The sequence below is a fragment of the Musa acuminata genome, chromosome BXJ3-8 (assembly GCF_036884655.1).
Source record: "Musa acuminata AAA Group cultivar baxijiao chromosome BXJ3-8, Cavendish_Baxijiao_AAA, whole genome shotgun sequence".
In the NCBI taxonomy this organism is placed as follows: Eukaryota; Viridiplantae; Streptophyta; class Magnoliopsida; order Zingiberales; family Musaceae; genus Musa; species Musa acuminata.
Genome location: NC_088356.1, coordinates 48,351,929 through 48,374,556, shown reverse-complemented (window position 1 = coordinate 48,374,556; position 22,628 = coordinate 48,351,929). Strand labels below are relative to the sequence as shown.

At 38.6% G+C, this 22,628-nt stretch overlaps 4 protein-coding genes across 4 annotated transcripts; 1 reads left to right on the top strand and 3 right to left on the bottom strand.

Annotated features, from left to right (window-relative positions):
* Positions 1-1,355: 1,355 nt before the first annotated feature.
* Positions 1,356-1,975, bottom strand: LOC103995867 (flowering-promoting factor 1-like protein 2). The gene has a single exon (XM_009416589.3). The coding sequence runs from the start codon at positions 1,894-1,896 to the stop codon at positions 1,576-1,578; it is 321 nt and encodes a 106-aa protein (XP_009414864.1). The 5' UTR covers positions 1,897-1,975; the 3' UTR covers positions 1,356-1,575.
* Positions 1,976-7,631: 5,656 nt separating this feature from the next.
* Positions 7,632-11,512, bottom strand: LOC135645542 (protein GAMETE CELL DEFECTIVE 1, mitochondrial-like). Its single transcript, XM_065164034.1, has 3 exons — positions 10,850-11,512; positions 8,231-8,420; positions 7,632-7,964 (listed from the first exon to the last, which is right to left on the bottom strand). Exons 1-3 carry the CDS (start codon positions 11,380-11,382, stop codon positions 7,761-7,763), a joined length of 927 nt encoding a protein of 308 aa, XP_065020106.1. The 5' UTR covers positions 11,383-11,512; the 3' UTR covers positions 7,632-7,760.
* Positions 11,513-11,599: 87 nt separating this feature from the next.
* On the top strand, positions 11,600-13,885 carry LOC135645544 (small ribosomal subunit protein uS4y). Its single transcript, XM_065164035.1, has 3 exons — positions 11,600-11,756; positions 12,099-12,480; positions 13,563-13,885. The coding sequence occupies exons 1-3, from the start codon at positions 11,729-11,731 to the stop codon at positions 13,744-13,746; spliced, it is 594 nt and encodes a 197-aa protein (XP_065020107.1). The 5' UTR covers positions 11,600-11,728; the 3' UTR covers positions 13,747-13,885.
* Positions 13,886-14,693: 808 nt separating this feature from the next.
* Positions 14,694-22,628, bottom strand: LOC103995870 (uncharacterized). Its single transcript, XM_009416592.3, has 3 exons — positions 22,486-22,628; positions 20,825-21,757; positions 14,694-17,303 (listed from the first exon to the last, which is right to left on the bottom strand). The coding sequence occupies exons 2-3, from the start codon at positions 21,755-21,757 to the stop codon at positions 15,462-15,464; spliced, it is 2,775 nt and encodes a 924-aa protein (XP_009414867.2). The 5' UTR covers positions 22,486-22,628; the 3' UTR covers positions 14,694-15,461.

Sequence of the window (22,628 nt, the reverse complement as noted above, 5' to 3'; positions counted from 1 at the left end):
TTATAGTAGTAATTTGCTCCTCTTTCTTCCGTGGATGTAGGTCAAAGTCAATTGACCGAACCACGTATATCTAGTGTTCTGGTGTTTTGTTTGTTCTTGTCGCTTTTATTCTTTCCGCTTTATTGTCTTTGTTGTGTTGCCAAAATTATCCTTTGGTAAATATCCTGGGGCTAGCTCTAACACTTCTGATATCTAATCGATGTTAGATTGATAAGGAATCAAAACACCACACCGATATCTCACATAAATCTGAAGGACAAGCTGATGCGGATGACTCAAGAACTTGTAATTAATGCAAGGAATTGAGGTTTCGATCATCAATAAGACGGTGTGTGACACAGAGCATTCATCTATATGCTTTTATCTACTGTGAGAACCTTCGATGAGGTCTAACACTTGCAAGCATTCGTCGGACGATTCAGCAATGAAAGACTCGTGACGTCAAGACGAGACAGAAGCGATAGTGGCAGAATCGTCAGGTTGCTGCTGCTATGAAGTTTAGGGATGAAGCATCCGTGAAGGCAGGTACATCACGGCAGTGGTCCTTATCCTATTCGTTGTCCTAAAACTATGTATAAGAATCTGCTGCACTGAGCATTTTGTTTACCATAACGTGGAGAACTTGGCGATCTCTGTGAACGATGGATTTGCAGCAGAAACCAGTGTCGCTATGTCCTGCCAAAGATCGTTTAGATCAAAAGAAAATGAAAAGGGAAGCGATCACCAAACTATTCTGATTCCCTCCGTTGCATTTCTCGGAGCATCAATATTGCTTTAGTCTTCGTCTTTGTTTTCTGTCGCTGAATATGTCCTCAATCAGAGGTGTAGATGAATCCGAGCATATGTGATGCAAATAGTTTATGTTCTTCCTGCCTGCAAGCTTTCATTTGGTAGATATACAGACTGAGATTATAACAACAACAATACTAAATCCTCCCAATCGCAATTGAGCACTATGCTTGAGAATGCAAGTGACTGTGGGCATGGAGAAAGCTTGGCCGGGCTCGGAAAGCTTTGAGAAGGACACGGACGAATGATTTGATGCTCTTGCTATCCGATCTTTTATCTTGCCCTCTTGCGATCTTGATGCCCTTCGCCACCACACGTGGAACCGCTCTCCGCCGGGATCCCTTCACGTGGAGGTTGCACCCTTTTGTCTCTCCCCCACCACCCCCCATGCCCATGCCTCTTCGCTCGAATCCTTCTTCCCTTGTGACCTGCTTCATCTCTTTTCCTCCTCTTAATCCCCGATCAAGTCGGCTAACCTTAACACGATCGTAGAAGCTTCCGCAACTCCCCCGCTTTCTTGTCCATTTCACAAGTTGGACGCAAATTGTCGAGCAAGACAAGCACGATGAGCACGCAAGAATCACCAACATGAAACCATTACTGCACATCACAACATACGACCCGAATATTACAGGAAAGAAGCACACCAATACAATTCACCATGCAACAGCAACCCATGAGAAGATTCACACAACACGGTAACGACGGTAGTAGCAGAGCGGAAGCAGCTCGGGGTGGGGTGGACGGAGAGCCGGTCCATCCATCCATCCATCTCTGTGCACGTATCTACATGTCGACGACTCTGAAGGACTCGCGGTTCTTGACGACGATGTCGTACATGTGCATCGACTTGAACCGGCTGAACTCCTTGGGGAGGGAGATGAGGTCGACCGACGACCGCTTGTGGAACTGGAGGAGGCCGGGGTCGTCGTAGTACCGCTCCCACCCCAGGCTCATCAGCTTGCGCTCCAGGTTATCGTAGGAGGTGATGACTTCGTTGGTGGGGATGTGCAGCAGCACCTTGCGGCGGATCGTCGACGACTGCTCATTGGCGGGGTTCTCGATCAGCCGGACCACGCCGTTCTTGAACACCCAAACACCCGACATACTGATCTGACCTCCTTCGTGCCACTGTTCTATCCAAGTGGAGAGGAGCTATGGCTGCCTGGTGGTGTCTTGGAAGGAGGCCTTCCTCAGGTATATATAGATGGAAAAGACTGGACATGTGGGGTACTGCATGCCAATAAACATATCAATGGTGTTAATGCTCGATGTTGCTGTGTCTTTTCGTGGGTTCTTCGGCCACAAAGATGCTATTTGGCTGCTCATGGCAGGCAGGCAGGCAGGCACACATATATGTTGGCAGCAAAGCAATTGTTGGTGCAATCCTACCAATGGAATCTATCACAAAACTTAGCAGTTAGTCCATAGAAGAGTAAGTCAGTCACATTAGATCGAGCAACTCTGCTCAAAATGATCGACTGTTTAGGCTCCTAAGCAATGGCGTGCACAACTCTCATATATCCGGGATCGTACGTTCCATGAGATTTCATCTGAGTTATTCTCTCACTATCTTGCTTTTCGTTATGCTGTAAGATCATCGATATGAGAATAGTTGTAAAGTGTAGTACGTCTTTCGTTTCAGTGTTTTTCTTTTGTTCTCGGTGATGGAGGGAATCAGTTCAAAGTAAACAGCAAGAGAGAGAGAGATAGAGAGAGAGAGGATGCATGCATGCATGTAACAAAAACACGATATCTCAGTACGAACAGGGAGAGAGTCAAACCGAATCGAATCATATTTTGCAATTCGATTCAATATCTAACCAATTCAAAACTGATTAATTCGGTTCGATTTGTACACCCTCGTTGAATCGATAGTTATTGTGGTGTTTCTTTCCCTCTCGTGTCACTCACCGATGGGCTACGGAAGAAGGCTTTTTGCTGAAGAACTCCACCACTTGGATGCATGGATTTATTGGTGGAATTCTTTTAACATGAAAGTTATAACTCAATCCCTGCTTTTAATGCGTGGGAATAGTAATAGGAAAAGGAGATTCCTGGGACCTTTCAAACACCTACGAATTGAATCTTAGCTATGTTGATTCTCATCATCTTTTTTATGCTTTTTGTCACTCTGTTTTAACTTCTTGTTCTCTTCACTTTTGCTTTTTTTTTTGTTTGATTGAGAGAGAGAGAGAGAGAGAGAGAGAGATGCTAAAGCCCTGCCATCGTCTTTCACCTCACACACAAGTTTTGGATGAACTGGCAATCGGTCAAAAAGTAATTTTTCTCATGCAAAGGGATTGCCCTCAAGTTTAAGGATGGAGATGTCTCATCAAAGTTGATGTCAGGAAGGCATTGGATTCAGCTTCATGATCTCTCTCAGAAGAAATGGTGCTAAAAATGGTGTATTGGATCCTTGCACCAGTTCCCCAACGACTTTCCATCAATCTGAATAGCAATATGCTTGGATACTTCCTTGGTAAAGCTTGCTTTTGCCACCTTTCCTTACTGTCATTGAAATAGAATACCTCAGGATTAAGACCTCAGAATATTGCTGGACAACAGGGATTTGGCTTTCATCTTGGATGAAGAAAAACAATTATTATCCAACTGTGTTTTGTGATGGAAGCTAACATTCTTTTATGAGAATTAATCATGATCCTGGGAGAAGCTTAATCTTTTCAAGGACAAGATGGATTCTTGTGATGAAACTGTTAAATATCATGGCATTTTTGGGTCCATCAAACCACCTTTTGCTTGTAGTTGGCTTGACAGAAGGTCCTGCCTCAGACAATAAGAATTGATGATGGTAAATAAACTCAGCTCTGAAGGTTATCAGGTTTCAGACTTTCCTGATATAAATGATAGATGGTAAGATACACAGTTCATCAATATTAGACAGAAAGAGGTCAGAGTGATCCAGAGATCAAACCTGGAATCATGTTCAGAAATCCTTGTTTGGCTAATCACACATTGCAGGCTGTACATGCAGTATCTTTCGAAAGGAAAAGAACAAGTAACAGATTATGTATGTTCCATCCTTTGCCAGAATAATCAAGCATATTTATTGTAAATGTGATTTATCAAGCTCAAACAGGGGAAAATTGCTTGATGATATTGATGGACAGACTATGTTGTCTAAATTTATGATCAAGTGCTATTTTTTGCTGCAGCTTTTTCTACTTGGTTGGAGAAAAAGAAGTGCATCTTTATGAAGACTAGCAACTCTGAGACAGCACTAATTTGTATTATTTGAGCTATTTGTTGCAGATTCTCAAAAGAACAGTTTTGTCTAAATAAATTCAACCCACTTCCAAGATATGAATATTACATTCTAAATCTTTCACAACATCCCAAGTTTTTGATTAGATATGTCAAGTTATAGATTCACATATAAAAGTTCAGAAGTTTGATCAAACATAAAATAAGTATATTGTGATTCTGACCAGTGAAGAGAATAGTAAATGTAATATCTAAGAAGGTATAATAAGCCTTGAGGAATTATGTTGTCTTTTCTCTACTTGATGATGCATGTATTGTTAAACATGATCAGAGGTACAAGAAAGGACTAAAAGATAGTGCTTTTTAGGTTGTTCTGAATGGCACAATCCATCACATACTTGTTATTTGGTGTCTTGGGAAGCTAAAAGGCTATCCCAACTTGATCAATAAGGATTGGGTGGAAAAAGTTATAGATGTCTCTTTTCAATAGTTACAGTCCAAAGTGATAACAAGTTTTGAGGTTTCAATTTATCTTCTCATAAAAAGTCCATTAGAATTTCTCTTTATCAAAATGGAAAGTGTTTATAAAGAAAAAAAAAACATGAAGCTTAAAAACTATGCTTAATCAATGGTTGAATCCATGGAGTAAAATAGGATATTGATGGGTCCCCTTTTTTCTTTTTTTGAGACATTGAAGGAAGGGTCCATGTAATTCTACAAAAAAAAATAAAGTTGGAAAAATATGATTTTGAAGGAAGGAATATGACCTTTCAAATCATACATGTACAAAATGAGCTCCATTATACTCATTAGTGATGTCACCATGTAGGTTGGCTTCATACATCTAAACCCTTAAAGTGGGATCATCATCACATAAGTACCTTTGATGATGTAGTGATAATAAGCATGCATGTAGTAGAACCATCATTTCAAGAATGTGTTCATGGCATACCAATATCTATCATATTTGGATTATTGTTCATGGCATACATGAAATATTATGCACAAGTTAGGAGATTTGAGAGATTTCATCTACTAAAACAATAAGATTAAGAAGTAGTGTGATTTCTGGGATCAGAAAGTATGCTTGCTATAAAGAAAAGACCTCCAATCCTTCAACCTTCCATCATCTCCTTTGTTTCTTGTGCTGCAAATCAACCTCAATTCCCTATTCATTCATTAGTCTCAAAATCCACATTATGATTCTTACCTAATTCATTAATGCTAGACAGCAAGAAAAGCTTGAACCAACCAACAAGCAAACAACTGTGATCTCATAGTCAACTTGAGATCACATTTTCAATAAAATTAATGGTTAGTAAAACAAACTTTAGTAATTTATGAATCTTCTCCTTCACATGACAGTCTTTTTTTCTGTATAGAATAAGGATTGCCCTACAAAAGGAATATTCTCAGGTTAAACAAGAAGGAAAAGCAGCTAAAGTTATTTATTATATGCATCCAAGATAATAACAAAAAGGTCAGCACTTCAGCTTATCCTCTTTAATAACCCTCACCCCCCAAAAAAAAAAAAATAAAGAAAAATATTAATATTACTATCCTATTATCATCTTTAAAAGATCTTCCAATTAATTCTATTATATGCTTCATTTTCATTTGGAATCAATTCTTAAGCACAAGATACTGCCATTTTCCTAATGAGTGTTCCCTTTTCCCTCCCTCTTACCTAAAGAGCTATGGCCCCATGCAAGCAACAAAAAAAAGAAGAAGAAAAAGAAAGAAAAAAATCCAAGCTTTAATCACCACTACTTAATGGTGTTAATTCCACTAATTGGCACATCCATTGGGTTTGCATTAGCATTCATTATGCCTGACTCATCAAAAAACGATGAGAAATGTGAGACCAGAAAGAGCTCATGGAAGTTGATGATTAAGCAGTAGGCCAAGTTTTGAGAGCCTAACTTTACCTAAGAAGTTGATGACAACAATGAGAACAAAGTCGTGTGAGATTTATAATGTTGGATCGATTCCTTTACCGAAACGTCGTAAAGCTTTGCATGCTACGAAAGGGGGGGGGGGGGGGGGATTTATTCCTTCCCATCGAGTGTGGTGAGGATTCGTCATTGCATGTGGATGCCACGTGGGGATGGGGAGATAGCGAGGCTTACATCAATTCCTCTCTTCACGTGAAAAGAATTAAAGATAATGCACCAACTTTTGTTTTCTTTCATCAAATTTATTTATTGTTATATATGTATATGTATTTTACTTTTCCGAATACTTGTCGTGAGTGCTTATATTTTTTTTTTTTCAATTTAGTATAAATCCTTTTATGGCAATTTTAATGATTTCTCCGTGTCAATAACTTGTCCGTATTTTTTTTTAATTTGATGGTAATATCGTTGATGTTTGAAAATGTATCAAATTTTGAAAAATATAAAAAGTTATTTTTAGGATCAATTATTAAAAAAATTAGTTTTTATTATTTCTCACAAATCATCCCTTTTTAATTTATTTCCTAGAATACCTCTTTTTTTATCATCTTTACTATTAGCATCCACCTCACCGTGGGCGTCTCCACCCTATTGTGACTATCTTCGTTTTTTATGATTGTTTCCTTTGTCACGTCATTATTGAGACCATTAAGGTCCTTGTTTATCACTATCGCTCGTTGCCAGCATCACCCCAATCCTCACTGGGATGTGTCAGTACTAGCAATTAGAAACAACAACATGGCGAATGAGATCGATGCGATAGTAGTGATAGACAAGAGTGAGGAAGTGATCGAAGACTTTAGCAGCCTTCATGAGGATACGACAAAAGGGACAATCATAAGGGGTGAAAGCAATCATAATAGGGCAACGGGACGAAGGCAACTACAACAAAAAGAGAATACAATGGGCCAAGGGTAATCTTATCCTTTAGAAAATAATAAATACTATATGAAAATAAAGTGAAAAAGAAGAAGAAAAAAAATGAAAACTTCAATTTTTTTTAGAATTTACCCTTATTTTTATCATATAGAATTGTAGACTCCTCTGGATATAAACTTGAGATAATTGATTAATATATCTTATAAATAATGGATGGTTTCAATAGATCTGGCTTTACACCACTATGCAATTACTACTCTTGAAAATAAAATATTAGCAATAGATAAAGATATTTACAAGTTATCGTGCAAGTTAAGTCCCATTTATATATTATATATAATTTTTGAGATAATCTCTTATTGATCGGTTAAAATTTGGATATGATAGTATTTCTACATGATAATATTGTAAAAGTGTCAGCTAATTTGGCTAGTAAAAATCAAATCCTAACAAGTCTTGAGCTCACTTAAAAAAAAATAAAAATAAAAATAAAATTTTGATATGGTAGTATTTATGCACGACTTTTAATTAAAACAACAATTGTACCTTATAATCTTTATTTTAAGAAATTGAGATTGATAATTAATTCCTTGAGAGCATTAACAGAGTCACCAAGTTGTTAAGGTACACTAAGAAATGAGAATGTATCAGGTCAGAAAGAAAGACAAGAGAACCAAATCCATTACAAACATGACAATTTCTGATTCTACCCATCCAATGAAATCCTACACATGGAACACTGGCACCAAACTAGAAGAGCAATCAGAAATTTTGGTCCAGAAATAGGTGGTAGATTCATCATCATAAGCTTGAGAGCATAATCGTTGTTTCCACAATCCCATATTCAAGAAAATAAAACAGGATTCGAATAACATATCAAAAGATTTAAGAAGCATATACTATCGCACACTATTAGCTCCCTCTAAGGGTCAAATTAGGCCTGACGTTCGGCTTTTCTTCTTGGTAAGGTTTCATTGATGGATCAGTCACACTTGGAAGCCGTTGGACGCTCCCCTTCCCTCTCCTGGCATTAGGGCCTATTACCTCTATCATGTACTTCCAACCATCGACAGGCCGCCTCCGACTAAAAATATGAGTTTTGATGAAGCTAGAAATCTGCATTAGGCATCGACTTGTTTGAGAAGCACAAAAGATAAGGCAAGATGATTATGATTGACAATAATGATAGAGAAATTACTTATGAAGTTTGTGCATCCATGGGTATGCATGCATCAGCGAAAGTGATGTACATGAATCCAAATACAGATTAAAAAAAAGTTACAGCAGAGAGAGAATTAAGACAACTTGAGTCATTTCAATCTCAGGGTTTTGACAGCCCAAAATTTTTGTTACCGGATATTACCGATTGTGTGTTGGCATACCTGATATTTGCTGAAAGCAATCCGGCGCTCGAATTCTTGGAGGAGAATATCCTCTTCTCTTTGAGATATTTCCCATATATTTCCATCTTGACTTTTTGACGTTGTCTCCCAACCATCGGGCTTAGTTTTGAACTCTGTAGTGCTAGGAATCTTAGAATCATTCAGCCCAATGTTCCCAGAATCAAAAATCCTGCATTACAGTGACAATCATGATAAGACATGCTAAGTGTTTGAGCTGCAGCCTGAAGCAGATAGGACAGCACTAACAATTCATATATAAAGAAAAGATACCGAAACCTTGGGGAATACAGGTGATAGTAGAATGCATGAGAAAAATCAGATGACTTATGATTTTCATTAATAGTTATCCTCAATCAATTTAAATAAACGAATTTATGACCTCTAATTCGCAGCGATCTTTTTTTTTTTTTGTGAAAAATCAGATGTTTGGTAACTCAAAATGAACCTTCTATCAGCAAAATGCAAATGAATTAGAATATGGACCCTTAAAGGCTCACACTATACTATAATTAGTCATCAAATTTAAGAAAACCTTTTAGTAGGCTAGACTTCACTAGTGTTAATGTCTCTCTATATCAAATAGAATAATGTAAACCTCCTTGAATGTTTTTTTTTTTTTTTTTTGTCTTCCTTAAGAAGAATAGGCAATATATTGGATAGTGTAGTTTTCAAATTACCAAGCCAAGGTGGTTCCATTTCCTAGTCCATAAAATTCATGAAGACAATTCATATGTTCCTAAATAATTTAATTCTTTTAGTATTTTGTCAAGGAAATTAGCCATAGCAAACAAATTGAAATGGATAGGGGGAATAAAACAAACGGCACTCAAAAAGACAGGAACTGTTACAGCAGTTTGGACTTAAGACAATATAGAGAAGAAACAAAAAGCAACTACAAAGATTAGAATAAACATCACAACCAACAGAAAGAATCTTGAAAAAAATATACTCCATAGAGCTGAAAGCTTGGTAGATCATTTTCTCGATCATCATGTTGCACCATAGTATGCTTGTAATAAATCATGGTATAACAATTCAAATCTGGTAACAAAATTACATAACTATCTTTTCTCTTGGTTTTGCATAACAAGGTAGACTTTATTTAGACTAAAAAACAGACATTAGCATAAAAGGGTATCAACTGGGATAGCAACACAATTCAATCAAGGAACTATTATATCAATATGCATAAATATGAACGTACAGATCAAACCAAGATAACAATCTAAAAGGAGCCTTGTTTGCTAGCTACATTTTTTCAAAAGATTTGTAACAGAATTACTGTTTAGAATATCTTATGATCACGAAGGTATAGAGTTAGAAGAGACAATCCAAGAAGTTAATGCAAATGCATGCCGGATAGAAATAGCTTGATCGAACACAATGAATGTTAGTGTTGCATTACTCTAATAAGAAATATAGATTGATATTCCAACCTACCATCTGATTACACTCGACAGAGAAAGATAAGTAGAACCAAACATTTGCCATGTCAGCTCGCAATACTAAGATCTTTCTTTGTACATAAACTAACTTAAATGTACATCCATTGATGGTTCCCGAATAAGCATTCCAAGCTAGGGCACAAGCAGAGAGATTGATTCAAGGAAGAAGTTGTTCTTTCAATATAAATTGCTACTTTACTTTGTTAAATGGCTGATTTTGGATAGTAAAAAGGTCTTCTAAGCTTAACTAAACTGAAGTTAGGGATGCCATAAGAATGAAATCAAACACAAGATTAACAAAAACTACATGATCCAATAGGTCAATGCATGATGTATTTAGTGACCGTAGTTACTTTATGGAAAATTGTGGGAGCCTGCTACTTTTAAAAAGTCTAAATCTTTAACTAACACATTTATCAAACCAAGTCCTCTCTATTACCAAAAAGGAAAATGGGATCCAACAGGTACATTGACTTTGGTTTATGTAGAGGGTCCGTAAAGAGAAAGCTAATGGTCTGTGTAGAAACTCGCATCAATGTTGCTGTGCCACATCCCAATTAACTACTTGATTGATGATTCCAGCACAATCCTATATCCCATGAATTTCTTGTATTTGGCCAAAAAACCTATAGTTCTTCTCTATTTTTATCGCACAAGGCTGCATTCCTATCCAGACAAAAAGTTTGAAGTATAAGAACTAGCAGATATATATATTCTGCTCCTGTATTCGGCCTCTAGATCTAGTTGGGAGCAAAGGTAGCAGCCATTGTTCTATTCCATGTGGCTTTCTGTACTATTTATGGTCCATTGATACAAGATGATACACTGTATGAAGTCAATAGAACCACATATTTCGTTTTCCATGATTCCTACATCCAAAACATCCAGATAAATATTGGCAATATTTTGTTTCTTCGATATACACAACACAAACAAGTCTAATATTTTCGATCAAGATCAGAACTTGGACTAAATACTAGCAAGATTAATAGGCATCCAAGAGTGGAAACATGAGAGACAAAATCCTATTGCCATCAAAATCGATTGATCCATGTCTCGAACAAAATAAAATTCGAAAGAAAGAACAAGTTAGAACCAGAGGCAACGATACGCATCTTCCAAAAACTCAAATCCCTTATTTAAATGCACTTACTCGGAGCAGGAATCAAGAAGGCGGTCAATGTCGTCGCTGGCGTTGGCACCCCCCAGCTTGGCTTCTTCCAACTTTTCGATCTCCTTCATCCACAGGCCGGAGTGGATCCTCTGCTTCCGAACCCTATACTCATCTGCGCCCTTCTTAGCGCCTCCCTCTGCCCGCTCCACCGACTCTGTCCCCTGCTGCGACCTCCTGGCGCCACGGCGCTCGCTCCACCGCTCGTTCATCTCGGCGACGAAGGCCTGCGTGTCGGCGTCGACCTCGGCAGGAGGGACAACATCAGCGCCGGCGGAGGTGTCGGAGGGGCTGGCAGGCTCCCAGGGAGCGCGGTCGTCGGCGGGGGAGAGGTCGTCGGGGAGCCAGGCAGTCTCCCAGGCGTCGTTCCACTCATCGTCGCCGGTGGCGGAATTGGGGGAGGAGGAGCGAGGCCGTGTGGAGAGAGACTTTCTTGATCCAATTATCGCAGTGGCGACGGTAGGAGGACGGAGTTTGGGAGCGGACTGGGAGAGGAGGCGTTTCAGGGCGTGCATGCTTCAGGTGTTCGATGAAAGGTTTGTGAGAAAAGCTGGAATAGTCGTCCGTTAATATCACTCTATTTCCAACCTTCGCGAGGGGTAGGTATGTAAAAGCACTTGGCGGACGGACTCCCCAGAAAGCCCAAAGGCTTGAAACGGACGACCCAAAACCCAATCAAAAATCCGCTGCCGGTTCGGTTCGCTTCGACCGGTTCGGGGTAGATTAATTGTCTCCGCGCTCAGGATTAGGGTTTTGGGATCTCGTATATAACAGCGCCTGCGTCCCCGTTCGCCGCCCACTTCGCACTTCTTTTGATCTCCGCAGGCGAGCGCCCGAGGCGGCTGAGGAGACGAACCAGCCATGGTGCACGTTAGTTTCTACAGGAACTGTAAGCCGCCCTCGGCGATCTCACTCAAGAACCTTTGGATCTTCGGTTTTTTCGATCTCATTTTCTCTCGTTTTACCCTCATGAAGTGGATCTAAAACTCGTCATGTTTCCTTGCTCTCCTTCTGATTCTTGGCATGTATGTTTCATTTCTTCTCTAAAACTTGTTTATCGTGATGAATACCCTCATTAGGGTTTTGATTTTGGTTGAGCGGATCTTGTTTCTGCTGTGGTTTTTTTGTCTTCCTTATGATTTCTTGGTGCGTCGATCGTTTCTTCTCTCAAAATCTAATTTTTGCGATGAGAACACTTCTGGGTGTTGTGATTACGTCTCGATCTTTTCAGATGGGAAGACCTTTAAGAAGCCCCGTCGTCCCTACGAGAAGGAGCGGCTCGATGCTGAGCTGAAGCTGGTGGGCGAGTATGGGCTCCGCTGCAAGCGGGAACTCTGGAGGGTCCAGTACGCCCTGAGCCGAATTCGTAACGCTGCCAGGGATCTTCTCACGCTCGACGAGAAGAACCCTCGTCGGATTTTTGAGGGAGAGGCCCTCCTTCGCCGGATGAACCGCTATGGGCTCCTCGAGGAAGGCCAGAACAAGCTCGATTACGTCCTGGCCCTCACCGTGGAGAACTTCTTGGAGCGCCGCCTGCAGACTCTCGTCTTCAAGTCCGGCATGGCGAAGTCCATCCACCACGCTAGGGTACTCATCAGGCAGCGTCACATCAGGTATCGATTATTGCTCTGTTCTTTTTTCTTTTCCTTTCTATGTTTTTGGTTTATTCGATAGTTTTACATGCATTCTAATTAAATGAGCAGAATTTGTATGCATCAACAGTTTTTAATATGCTTCATTTTTATTGGCATTTTTTAAATACAATACTTTCTTTAGATTCTGTGGTCTTTCATTGAGGCAGTTAACATCATTGCTGGGGCAATACATTCCTGTAGTCAAAAAGCTAATTTCATTTGCTTTTGTTGGTCTATGTATATTATCATGGATTTGGTGTAATTTCTGCATTGAGCTATTCCTTGAACAGTATTATTTACAATAATGCTGAATTAAACTATTCGGAAAGTAATCTAATAATATATCTAGTTATTCTGCCAAATTACAGTCCTCATAGTGTTAGATGGGATTCTTAAGATAATCTGTTTTTAATATCTAGTAATCTAATATCAATCTGTTTTTAAGACACTCCTTTCTTTCTTTTTCTTGAGCTTTTACCTCATTTAAAATGAAAATTTTTTTGGCCACTATTTTCCTCTTTGAAAAAGATTCTATAATTTTTGTTTAATCTGTTGCTCCTATTGTGATGATCTAATATGGTTGATCTTGGTAAATACCTCTAATAATTTTGAAGTCTTCAGACTTGTAAAAGATTATGTTAAGTGACTTCTTTAAACCATGACCAATAGGTAGTGTTTGCATATATAGATTTCTTGTTTATATTAGTAGTCCAGAGAATTAGCATGCCTGGTATTATCTAGGCTGCTAAGACCCTTGTGGCAGGCTTCCTAAGCAGATTAGGACAACATGCAGGCAATTCCTTTGTGATCTTAAAAACAGATTGATATCTGACATTTTGTTATTATTTTAGAAATAGATTGGTTTAACTTGTTCTGTATTATGTATTATCAATTTTTCTTTGAAGTCTTTCAAATTCCTGATTATTTTTGCAGACTTGTCAATCTTTATGGCATGTCTTTCTATACTTAGTTGCTACATTACCATTTCTGTGGGTTTGCCTTATCATGCTGTTCGGCATACCATATTTTCTACTTGTCATATGTTTGAACTAAATCTGCAGAGTTGGGAGGCAAGTGGTTAACATCCCATCGTTCATGGTGAGGGTGGATTCAGCAAAGCACATTGATTTCTCCCTTACTAGTCCATTTGGTGGTGGACGCCCCGGAAGGGTGAAGAGAAGGAATCAGAAGGCAGCAGCAAAGAAGGCAGCAGGAGGCGATGGTGATGAGGATGATGAAGAATGAGCAACATGCATTTGTGGTAATGGAATTGTGATAGCATTTTTTCTTTTGGATGAATTTATTTTCAGTTATCTGAAGGTTTCGTAGAAGTGAGAACACATAAATTTACCCCTGAATGACTTTTAATGCTTTTAGAGTTTGAGATGATGGCTTTTGACAGATAAATTTTATTTGGCTTCAGTTGGTAGGTGTTTTGTATGTTGTGGCGAAGAAGCTAATTCCAGAAAAAAATCCAACCTGCTATTGTCCCTAACGTACATAAGGAATAACACTGATCCCAATTAACTGCTTAGGTATGTGATCCAAGAAGGCGACTTGAGACCAATTTTGCTATCCAAACCTGTTCCAAACACAATTAAAGGACTGTTTAAATAGGTTGGGTAGACAAAAAAAAACACTTGCTGCTGTTCCTGCTGTGCTCTCTAATGAATTTGGTCATAGTAATTGACATTTTGTTGGTCAACTTGATTTTGTTTATCTATGGTCAAATCATTCTTTGGGGCACATGCAATATGCAGATTTGAGACTTGGTAGGTGCTAATGTGTCGTTTGTTATTTGAGTTTTGTTTTTGCGTTGTGCCTCTTGTTGATTGAGTTGTGTTTTCTGTTCAGTTTGTGTGTAAGCCGTGCAAAGGAACGGTTAGATCTCTATTCATATATTCTACTACTTTTAAAGGCATTTAAATTATTTTAAACATTTTCTCATATTTTATCCTTCATTTAAACTATAGAATGAGGAGGAAAGAAGATGGAGCAGGAAAATACAAATAGATAGCTAAGCCTTCATTTATCAACATGTCTCTCTCTCTCTCTCTCTCTCTCTTAGCTAGTTACGTTGGATCGTCTAGATTGGGAGTTTCCTAGTAGAACATACACATGAACGTGATGTTTACTTACTACCCACCTACACTATGCATGCTGGTGCGTAAACTGCCCCAAGTTGCAGCATGTCCCGCTTAAAAATGAACATAACTGTATAATTGCAGTAGAAAACTAGTATTGTCAAAGGATAAATATCTTGCATATATAATCATTACAGGGTTTGACAATGGTACCTGCATAAATGCTGCCACAAATTTGTAATCGATGCCCACGAAAACTGGATTTAGTGAAGGGCACGTTATGTGATAATGCATGCTGAGAAGAGACATCATGCCTCTAGCGACGATCCAAATGGATACCAACTGCAGTTTCAATACGGACATCATCATCATCATCAAGTGCCAAATGCTGCATATAGTCAAAGAAAATCTACTTGGCCACTTTGAAGTTCTTGCCATCGCTCTTTGTAGACCGGATACTGCTACTTGAAAGCTTGGTATATGGTACCAGACGATGAAACAAACCAATATGAACAGCCTCTATCATGTGACCACAAGGATGAAGAATCTGTGGAGTGACCAGAGGTGTCGTGCCTTCTTATCCAATGAACCTTGCAGATGAATCTTTCTCGAGTTCTCTGTTATTCTGATTCTCTTTAATGGGAACAAGCAAATCTACTAGAGGATGCTAACTGACCAGAAAAAGTATGGTGCAGAATGAACACATTCTCGACCACCTGTGTGAGTGGCTCCCGTTGACATGGATCTATTATATTCCATGGTCAGGTACTCACTGTAAGAACCAGCCTGCTGCTGATGACGCCAACAGTTGGGACACATCATATATCTCCTTGGCCAAATGTAGTTCTCATTTATGATGCCAGGGTGATGCTCATGCTAAGAAAACCTAAGCAGATTATGGATCCCATCACCATCAGGCTGACCACAGGACTCACCGGACGTATGTACCTGGTGAATATTGACCTTGTACAAGTCATTAACTGTGGTGGCATTTGAAAGTCCAATTGCGGAACTGATGGTATTTGTTGGGGGAGCTGGAGCTGGATCTGGGGCCTCCACGGTCTTATGCACATGACGGGAAGGTCTTTTTGTCACACTACCTGGCAATAAAGCCCTCGTGTCTCTTCCCCTCCGCTTTGTTCCGAGAAACCCACATGCAAGAGCTTCTAAAGCTTTGGTAGTTGGAGGTCGGTTCCTGGTACTCTGCCTCCGAGAATTGACCAGAGGCTGTTGATCACCAGGTTCTTCAGTAAGATTCTCCACTGCCCCAAAACCATCAAGCTGCTGCTTTGTTTCTGTGAGGTTTACAGCTTCCACTTCATTCAGATCATGCTGACTGCCAGCCAACTCTGAGTTGAGATGTTCGCCATTCTCAAAATCCAATGGTACATTTAGATCAATCAAATTTCGTGATCCAGGCTTTCCATCACAGAATGTTGCCTCGAGTGTAGCAGCATTACCGCAACATTCTTCCTTAAAATCACATTTCTCCAACTGACCTGGACCAGCATTGGTTGAAATTTTAGGATGCATGTCTCCAACAATATCATCACTTGCTTTCTGTGCACCCAACTTGGGCTGAGCTCCTTCCTCCATTAGTTTATGGCTATTCAAAAGAGAGTAAGCACGGTGACCACTTTGTTCCTTGCAGGCAGTCAACCTTCTTCGTTTAGGCATAGGTGCTAAATAAGACTGTCGTTCAGATTTTGCCCTGCGGCTGAATTGAGACTTAGTATCTTTTATGTGCAGCTTTCCATTTAGCTGACCAAGGCATTGATCACTCGAAATGTAACCATTCGTTGGTACTATTGTGCTTGATAAAGTCAGTGCATTCCCAGATGGAGCAGCATGCACTGCCTTGTCAACGATGCCCTTGCTGCTCACTTTGGGCTTCTTATTGTCAAATGAGTCTGAATCATAGTCTCCTTGATCATCTGATGAACTATCATCTGAATCTCCTGAACTGTCACTTCCTGTTTGTCCTGTATGAGTTAAAGGACTGCAGTTACTAAAGGCCTCAATGGGTAGACTCCTCAGTTCTCTCACCTTAAATGGTTCATCACCTTGCACCAAACTAGTATCCACAATAGTGAACTTCATAAGTTCAGAATTGTAAATTGAAACCTTAGGACGGAGGTAGCGGTGACGTTGACGATCAAGCAAACCATTTTGGATCGATTCAGTATCCATGGCACACCCATTTTCATCCTTAGTGCCATCAGCTCCTTCAACCTCTAACTCCACAAGGCTGGGGTCTGATGCTACTTTATTTAGGACATCACTAACGGAATCAAAGTAGTGATGACCTTTGACAAGTTTTTTTCTCGAGAATTTCTTTATACCAGGGATAAGAAACACTAATGCATGCTTGGAACTAACATCTTTCGGTTGTTCTGAGTGCCATCCCCTGGCTAGCAGACGAGGCCAAACAGCTTCCCAAAACAGATCATTTGACTTTGCCTTGCTTAACCTAAAATCACCTGTTAGAATCTTGATGATGTCTCCAGACGTAAGAGAAGAGCATGCTTTGCCAACAGGAATCTCAGACCGAATAGATAGTGACTGATTTGATCTAACTGGATCCGAGATAATGGAAGTGAGGTCATGTCCTTTTCCAATTCCGATGGCTTCAACTATAGCTTGCAAACCAACTGTTGTCTTTAAAGTACAAACAAATTCTTCCAAAGAAACCCTGCCCTCATTAAGTATATTTGTGGCCTGAAGAAAAAAAGAGTTGCAACTTTAAACAGAGAATATCCAGAAATGAACACAAATGTAGTATCTGTATAAAATGTAAAGCTTGTTTCTAACATTAAACTAATCCTTGTTCCTTTCAGGTTAACGAGATCAACAGAGAACAACAGAAAGCTACCTCCAGAATGAAGCGACAGAAACAAAAATGTTATACATAAAACTGGAGATAGCATTTATGCAATTTTTAGTCACCAAAGAACAAGATGAACAATACACTTTTTAAGGGTTTAAAGAACTCTAAACCTTACACTAATCAGGAACTAAATATTTTTGACAGTTGTGTCTTCAATCAAGAGTGACTCTTGAACTGTTGAAAATTTTTCTATATAATCCTTTCTAGCTGAGGCAACAAAACTCTTCTTATATAGTGCATCTCTTCTTTGTTTGTTAAAGCAATTATATTTTCTAGAGCAAATTATATATAAAAGAGAAACTTCAACTCATGTTCTTTTTTGTCATACTACTATAATCTTCAAATCATCAGGTTTCTATATAAACCTTTCCAGCTGAGGCAACAAAACTCTCTTCTTATATAGTGCGTCTCTTCCTTGTTTGTTAAAGCAGTTATATTTTCTAGAGCAAATTATATATAAAAGAGAAACTTCAACTCATGTTTTTTTATAGTGCATACTCTTATAAAGGTTTTGTCATACTACTATAATCTTCAAATCATCAGGTTTAACAATGGCCTTAAATATAAACCAATTCCAACAGGCTGAAGTTTAAAAATAGCGCATTTTTTACTTTTTCACAAACTTCACCACCCATCAAAAGCAGACAGATCAAATGCGAGGGAGAATAGGATAAAAGCCACAAAAGTAAAAGTCCGAGTCCCACAGTAATCATGAAAAGGCCACAGGAGAGATTAAGTTAAAAACATAGACATGGATTTCCTGAGCTTTCTATTGTATCGTATAATCATGAAAAGGCCACAGGACAGATTAAGTTAAAAAAGCTGCTTAAGACAGAATGAATCCTCAAACTAGATATAAGCAGGAAAATCCGCTCCCACAGTAAAAAAAAAAAAAGATTATCTAGAACAGGATGTACTCAAAATTCCAATAAAAAACTTTCATCCTTTGATGTAAGGCACTACTTTCACAAAAGTAATCATGCTGCAAATTGACCAAACTTAAGGGCTAGAACCAAAAAATCTACTGTTTTATGGGTGAAATCCATTCCCCAGAGTTGACTTGTATTTTGCATTATGAACCTACATTGGTCACTCGTAGATCCTTGAGATATTAATAAATTCCTCTTTGGCAAAAAAAATCCCAATCAAACGAATATCAGATTCCAAAAGGATGTTCTTCGTGTAGACAATTCCTATTGAGGCCAAATAGCAACATTTAACAAAGTTCAAAAGGCTAATTTAATGATCATCATGGTTCATGTCTCGAGAGGAGGCTCATCAACTAGTATACTCAAAGTGGTAAGAAACGCAAAAAAGGCTTTCCTTTATTCGTTGACCAATAAATTACAACAAAAGATCATTCAAGATGTATGAAGAGTAACTGAAAGTCTGAAACAAGAAGTGGGGGTATAACCATAAGATAGATCTCAATGGAGAGCTAGCTTAAGTAATGGGATATAAAACAAAGATGCTTCAAATTGTGTGTTGTCTCGAATTTAAATATGTGCCAAACACTGACATTTGTAGAGTATTTTTTAGATGAATGTCAGATACTTTTTAAGAGTTTCCAATTGTTAATGTTCATTTTCAAAATTTACATTCAAAAGATTCGATAGATACTTTGTCAATCTTTATTTCATAAGGTCTGGTTAAGTTAGATCAAGCTTTTTCAATTCTAACTTGACTTAATATTGTTGGCGATTCTACTATCAGGCCTCATCCTAGGGCAGTCTCTGACCAGTGTCCTATATTAATTTTTTTCATGGTATATGAACAAAATTAATAGTCAACTTGTTTTAGAGGAATAATAGTCAACTCATGGCCTCATTGATTTGAATATACCAAGCTATCCTATGTTTAGAACAAATTTCATGCTCTACTTAGGCAAATTAACTTAAAATGGTTGGCTAACTAAATGGATTAGTAAAAGGAACTAATATACCAAATATTGTCAAAATTTGATTTCTCCATGTCATAGATGTGATTTTATTCATCACGTTAAGATTCAAAATGACATTGCCAAGAAACCAAGTCTTACTATGAATGAATTTGTCTCCTTTTACTACAACTTGTCAAATAGTAGTGAAACTGTTGATGAGGGAGGGATGGGACGGCCCTAGGTGGTTGGATATCCAAATCAAGAAACAAAATATAGTCATTCTCCTTTTATTAGTATTGAGATCTACGAGGTTGTGAGGTTTTAGTCTTTTCGAGATGGACAAGAGGCTTGGACATTTTATACGTACTATTAATACTAATAGGCTATTATTGAGGGTCCATGTAAAAGGTTCCTAAGCACTTCTATACATATCTTGGACTAGGACTTCCATTGTTTTCATTTCCAAATACAAGGTTCATTTAAAAGTAAGGATTTTGGACTGATTTCCCTTTGTAATTTTTTTTTATTTATAGGATTTTTTCTAAAGTTCTTTCCAACAATTCAAAACTTCTGTTAACTAGTTTAATATCTTAAGAGCAATATGCTTTTTATACTTTTATGTTTGAGTGTTCTTTTATGAAAATTACTAATTCATAATAGGATTAAGGGTTCTTTTATGTTTATTTTTTGAAATATTATAATATGTAAATTGTACTAGCTGTTATTCTTGTTCATATCTACAAAGGCACTATGGTTACTATTCTTCAATCAGGTAGTCTATTTCTTCAAAGAAAAAAATATAGCACATTTTTGTTTCCCTTTCATAAGTATTATATAAAATATTGACTTTTAGTGAGTTAATCTGATCCGGAAGTATCTTAATTTTCGCATGATTTTCATTAACATAAAGCTGAGACATGCTTAAAATGATCATCATCATAAGTGTGAAATTATGATTGAGCCCACATGGATATGGAATGGGGGGAATTCTTCTTAAGTGACAATATTGGCGGAACTAAATTTATGAAACTAACCATTTCATCCACTACTGATAATTTTAACAGGTACCATTCTTGCAAGTTGATGTTCTAAATCTAATAGCTAATCTTGACAAAATCTGGTTTCTATAATAATAGAGGGCAGTGACACAAATTCTCATTCTCTGGTTCTCGTCTGTCATTGGGCATGAGAATGAGTCTTCGAAATAAAATTGAACAGCCATAGTACATATATGTTGACAGTTTATGAGAATTTGCAGAACTTCCTTCATGCTCTAGAAGGATTTCCAATATACTCGAAACACAAATGTCTATAAGATTTCCTTTGTTGACAGATGAGACTAGAGGGTTGCCACTACACATGGACATGAGTTTAAGCTACTGCACTTCTCAACTATGAACCTTTAATATATTACAATCAACAAGAGATAGTTATGTAATTAGGAAAAAAATGCTAGAAATAGATGGAAAGTACCTCCATCAGAGTGTGTTGGACATCCTTTGGTATTCTAGGTAGCACACGAGATAAAAATTCTTGTTGTCTCCATCCAGTAAAAATACGGTGTCCAAGAATGCACCTCCTGCTTCTTATCTTTCTACATTCTGACCATCTACAATAGGCCTCAGATTTGTAGAAATTTCCATAATAATGGGAGAGTATATCTCCCATCTTCTTACATTCAATAAACCTTTTCACTTGACCTAGATTCTTTCCGAAAATGTAAAGACCAAGGAGAAAACTTTGCATCTCATCCTCACTCCAAGAGGAAGATGGTGAACCAGGCAATGCACTGTCACCATTAGCTTCACTAAATCGCTGCAGAGGAACACCACTATCCATTCTCCTCTTGTTTATAGATTCACCAAATTCTTTGCAACAATTTTGTGTGCCAATACATTCATCTTCACATGTAAGGCTACAAAGATTTACACAATTATTTGAACTTTTTTCTGGAGATTTAGTCATTATCTTGTGTACAGCATCAGCTTGACTTTTCTCAGTGTTTCCGTAGTCCACTGACTCGCTTTTAATAGAACAGCTTTGATCAGCTTTGACATCATCAGCTCGAATTTTCTCAGTGTTGGTACCAGAAAACTCTTTCTGAGCAACTTTGGTATCATCACCTACACGCTGAACCCACATAATTGAAATGGGTAATCCTACTCCAACATGATGGTCAACAGCAAGCACGTTGCTGGTACTAGTTACGCATGCTTTTACCGAAAGGCATTGTGATTCTGTTGCTAGTGGCGGAATCTCCACTTGGTACTCATCTCCTATCCGAGGACATAGTTGTGGTTCATCGTAAATACCATTTCTGCAAACGGGATCTGGTGAAGGAAATTGGTCAGGAAATGTCCTAGCAGTTTGCTCCTCCTCCATGTAGTCCATTTCAACAGTATCCATCTGTCAACACATTGAATTGAAAGATAAAAAAACAAACCTCTGCATTGCATCCCAAATTTTAAAGAGAAAAAAAGCTCAAACGTTGAATCAACAATTAAGAAAAAAGTGGTCGGATCATCCTTGAATTAACGTGCTTTTCCAGATCGTCGGTGCGCAAGTATATACTTGCGTCTGCAAACAGCTATTCCCTGGAGAAAGACATGGTGTCCCAAGTATCAAGAAGGAAAACCCATAAACGATCGGTAAGTACAAAGATATCACGCCTTCGAACTAGTCGAAAGATTGATCAATATTGAACAGGTACGCTCCACCAAAAATGTTGAAGACTAGTCAAAATTAAAAGGTTCTGGATCGGGCGATCAAAAACAAGTAGCCGGCCCTAAATAGCAAGCACGAAGCAGATCCCGACGACCCCTCACATCGCGAAAAGACCACACCAGAACACGAAACCCTTCTTCAGTTTTCACCTAACAACAGCCTCGAGCAATTAGCGATCCCGCGGCCAGCGAGCAAATCACGAGGCGACGAGCCAAATCATCAACCTCCCGACCTTACACGCTGCGAATCCTCCGAAGAAGGAACACATCTCGACGACGATTTCCGTGGTGATTCACCAAATTGTACGCATCACCACGTCGACGGCCGAGGTAAAAACAAGGCGTTCAAGAAAGCTAACGAACGGGAAAAAGAAGCGAAAGCAGTACGAGATTCAAAAGAAGAGGACGCACCGAACGCTGCCCGGAGATTGGCGTCGCTTGCTGTGACTTGGACGAAACAAGGAAGAAATCAATCGACGACAAGACGAGCGAAGCGAGAGCGACAGCGAGAGAGCGAGCGGAGAGGCGGAGGTCAGAGCCAAAAATAGGTGAGT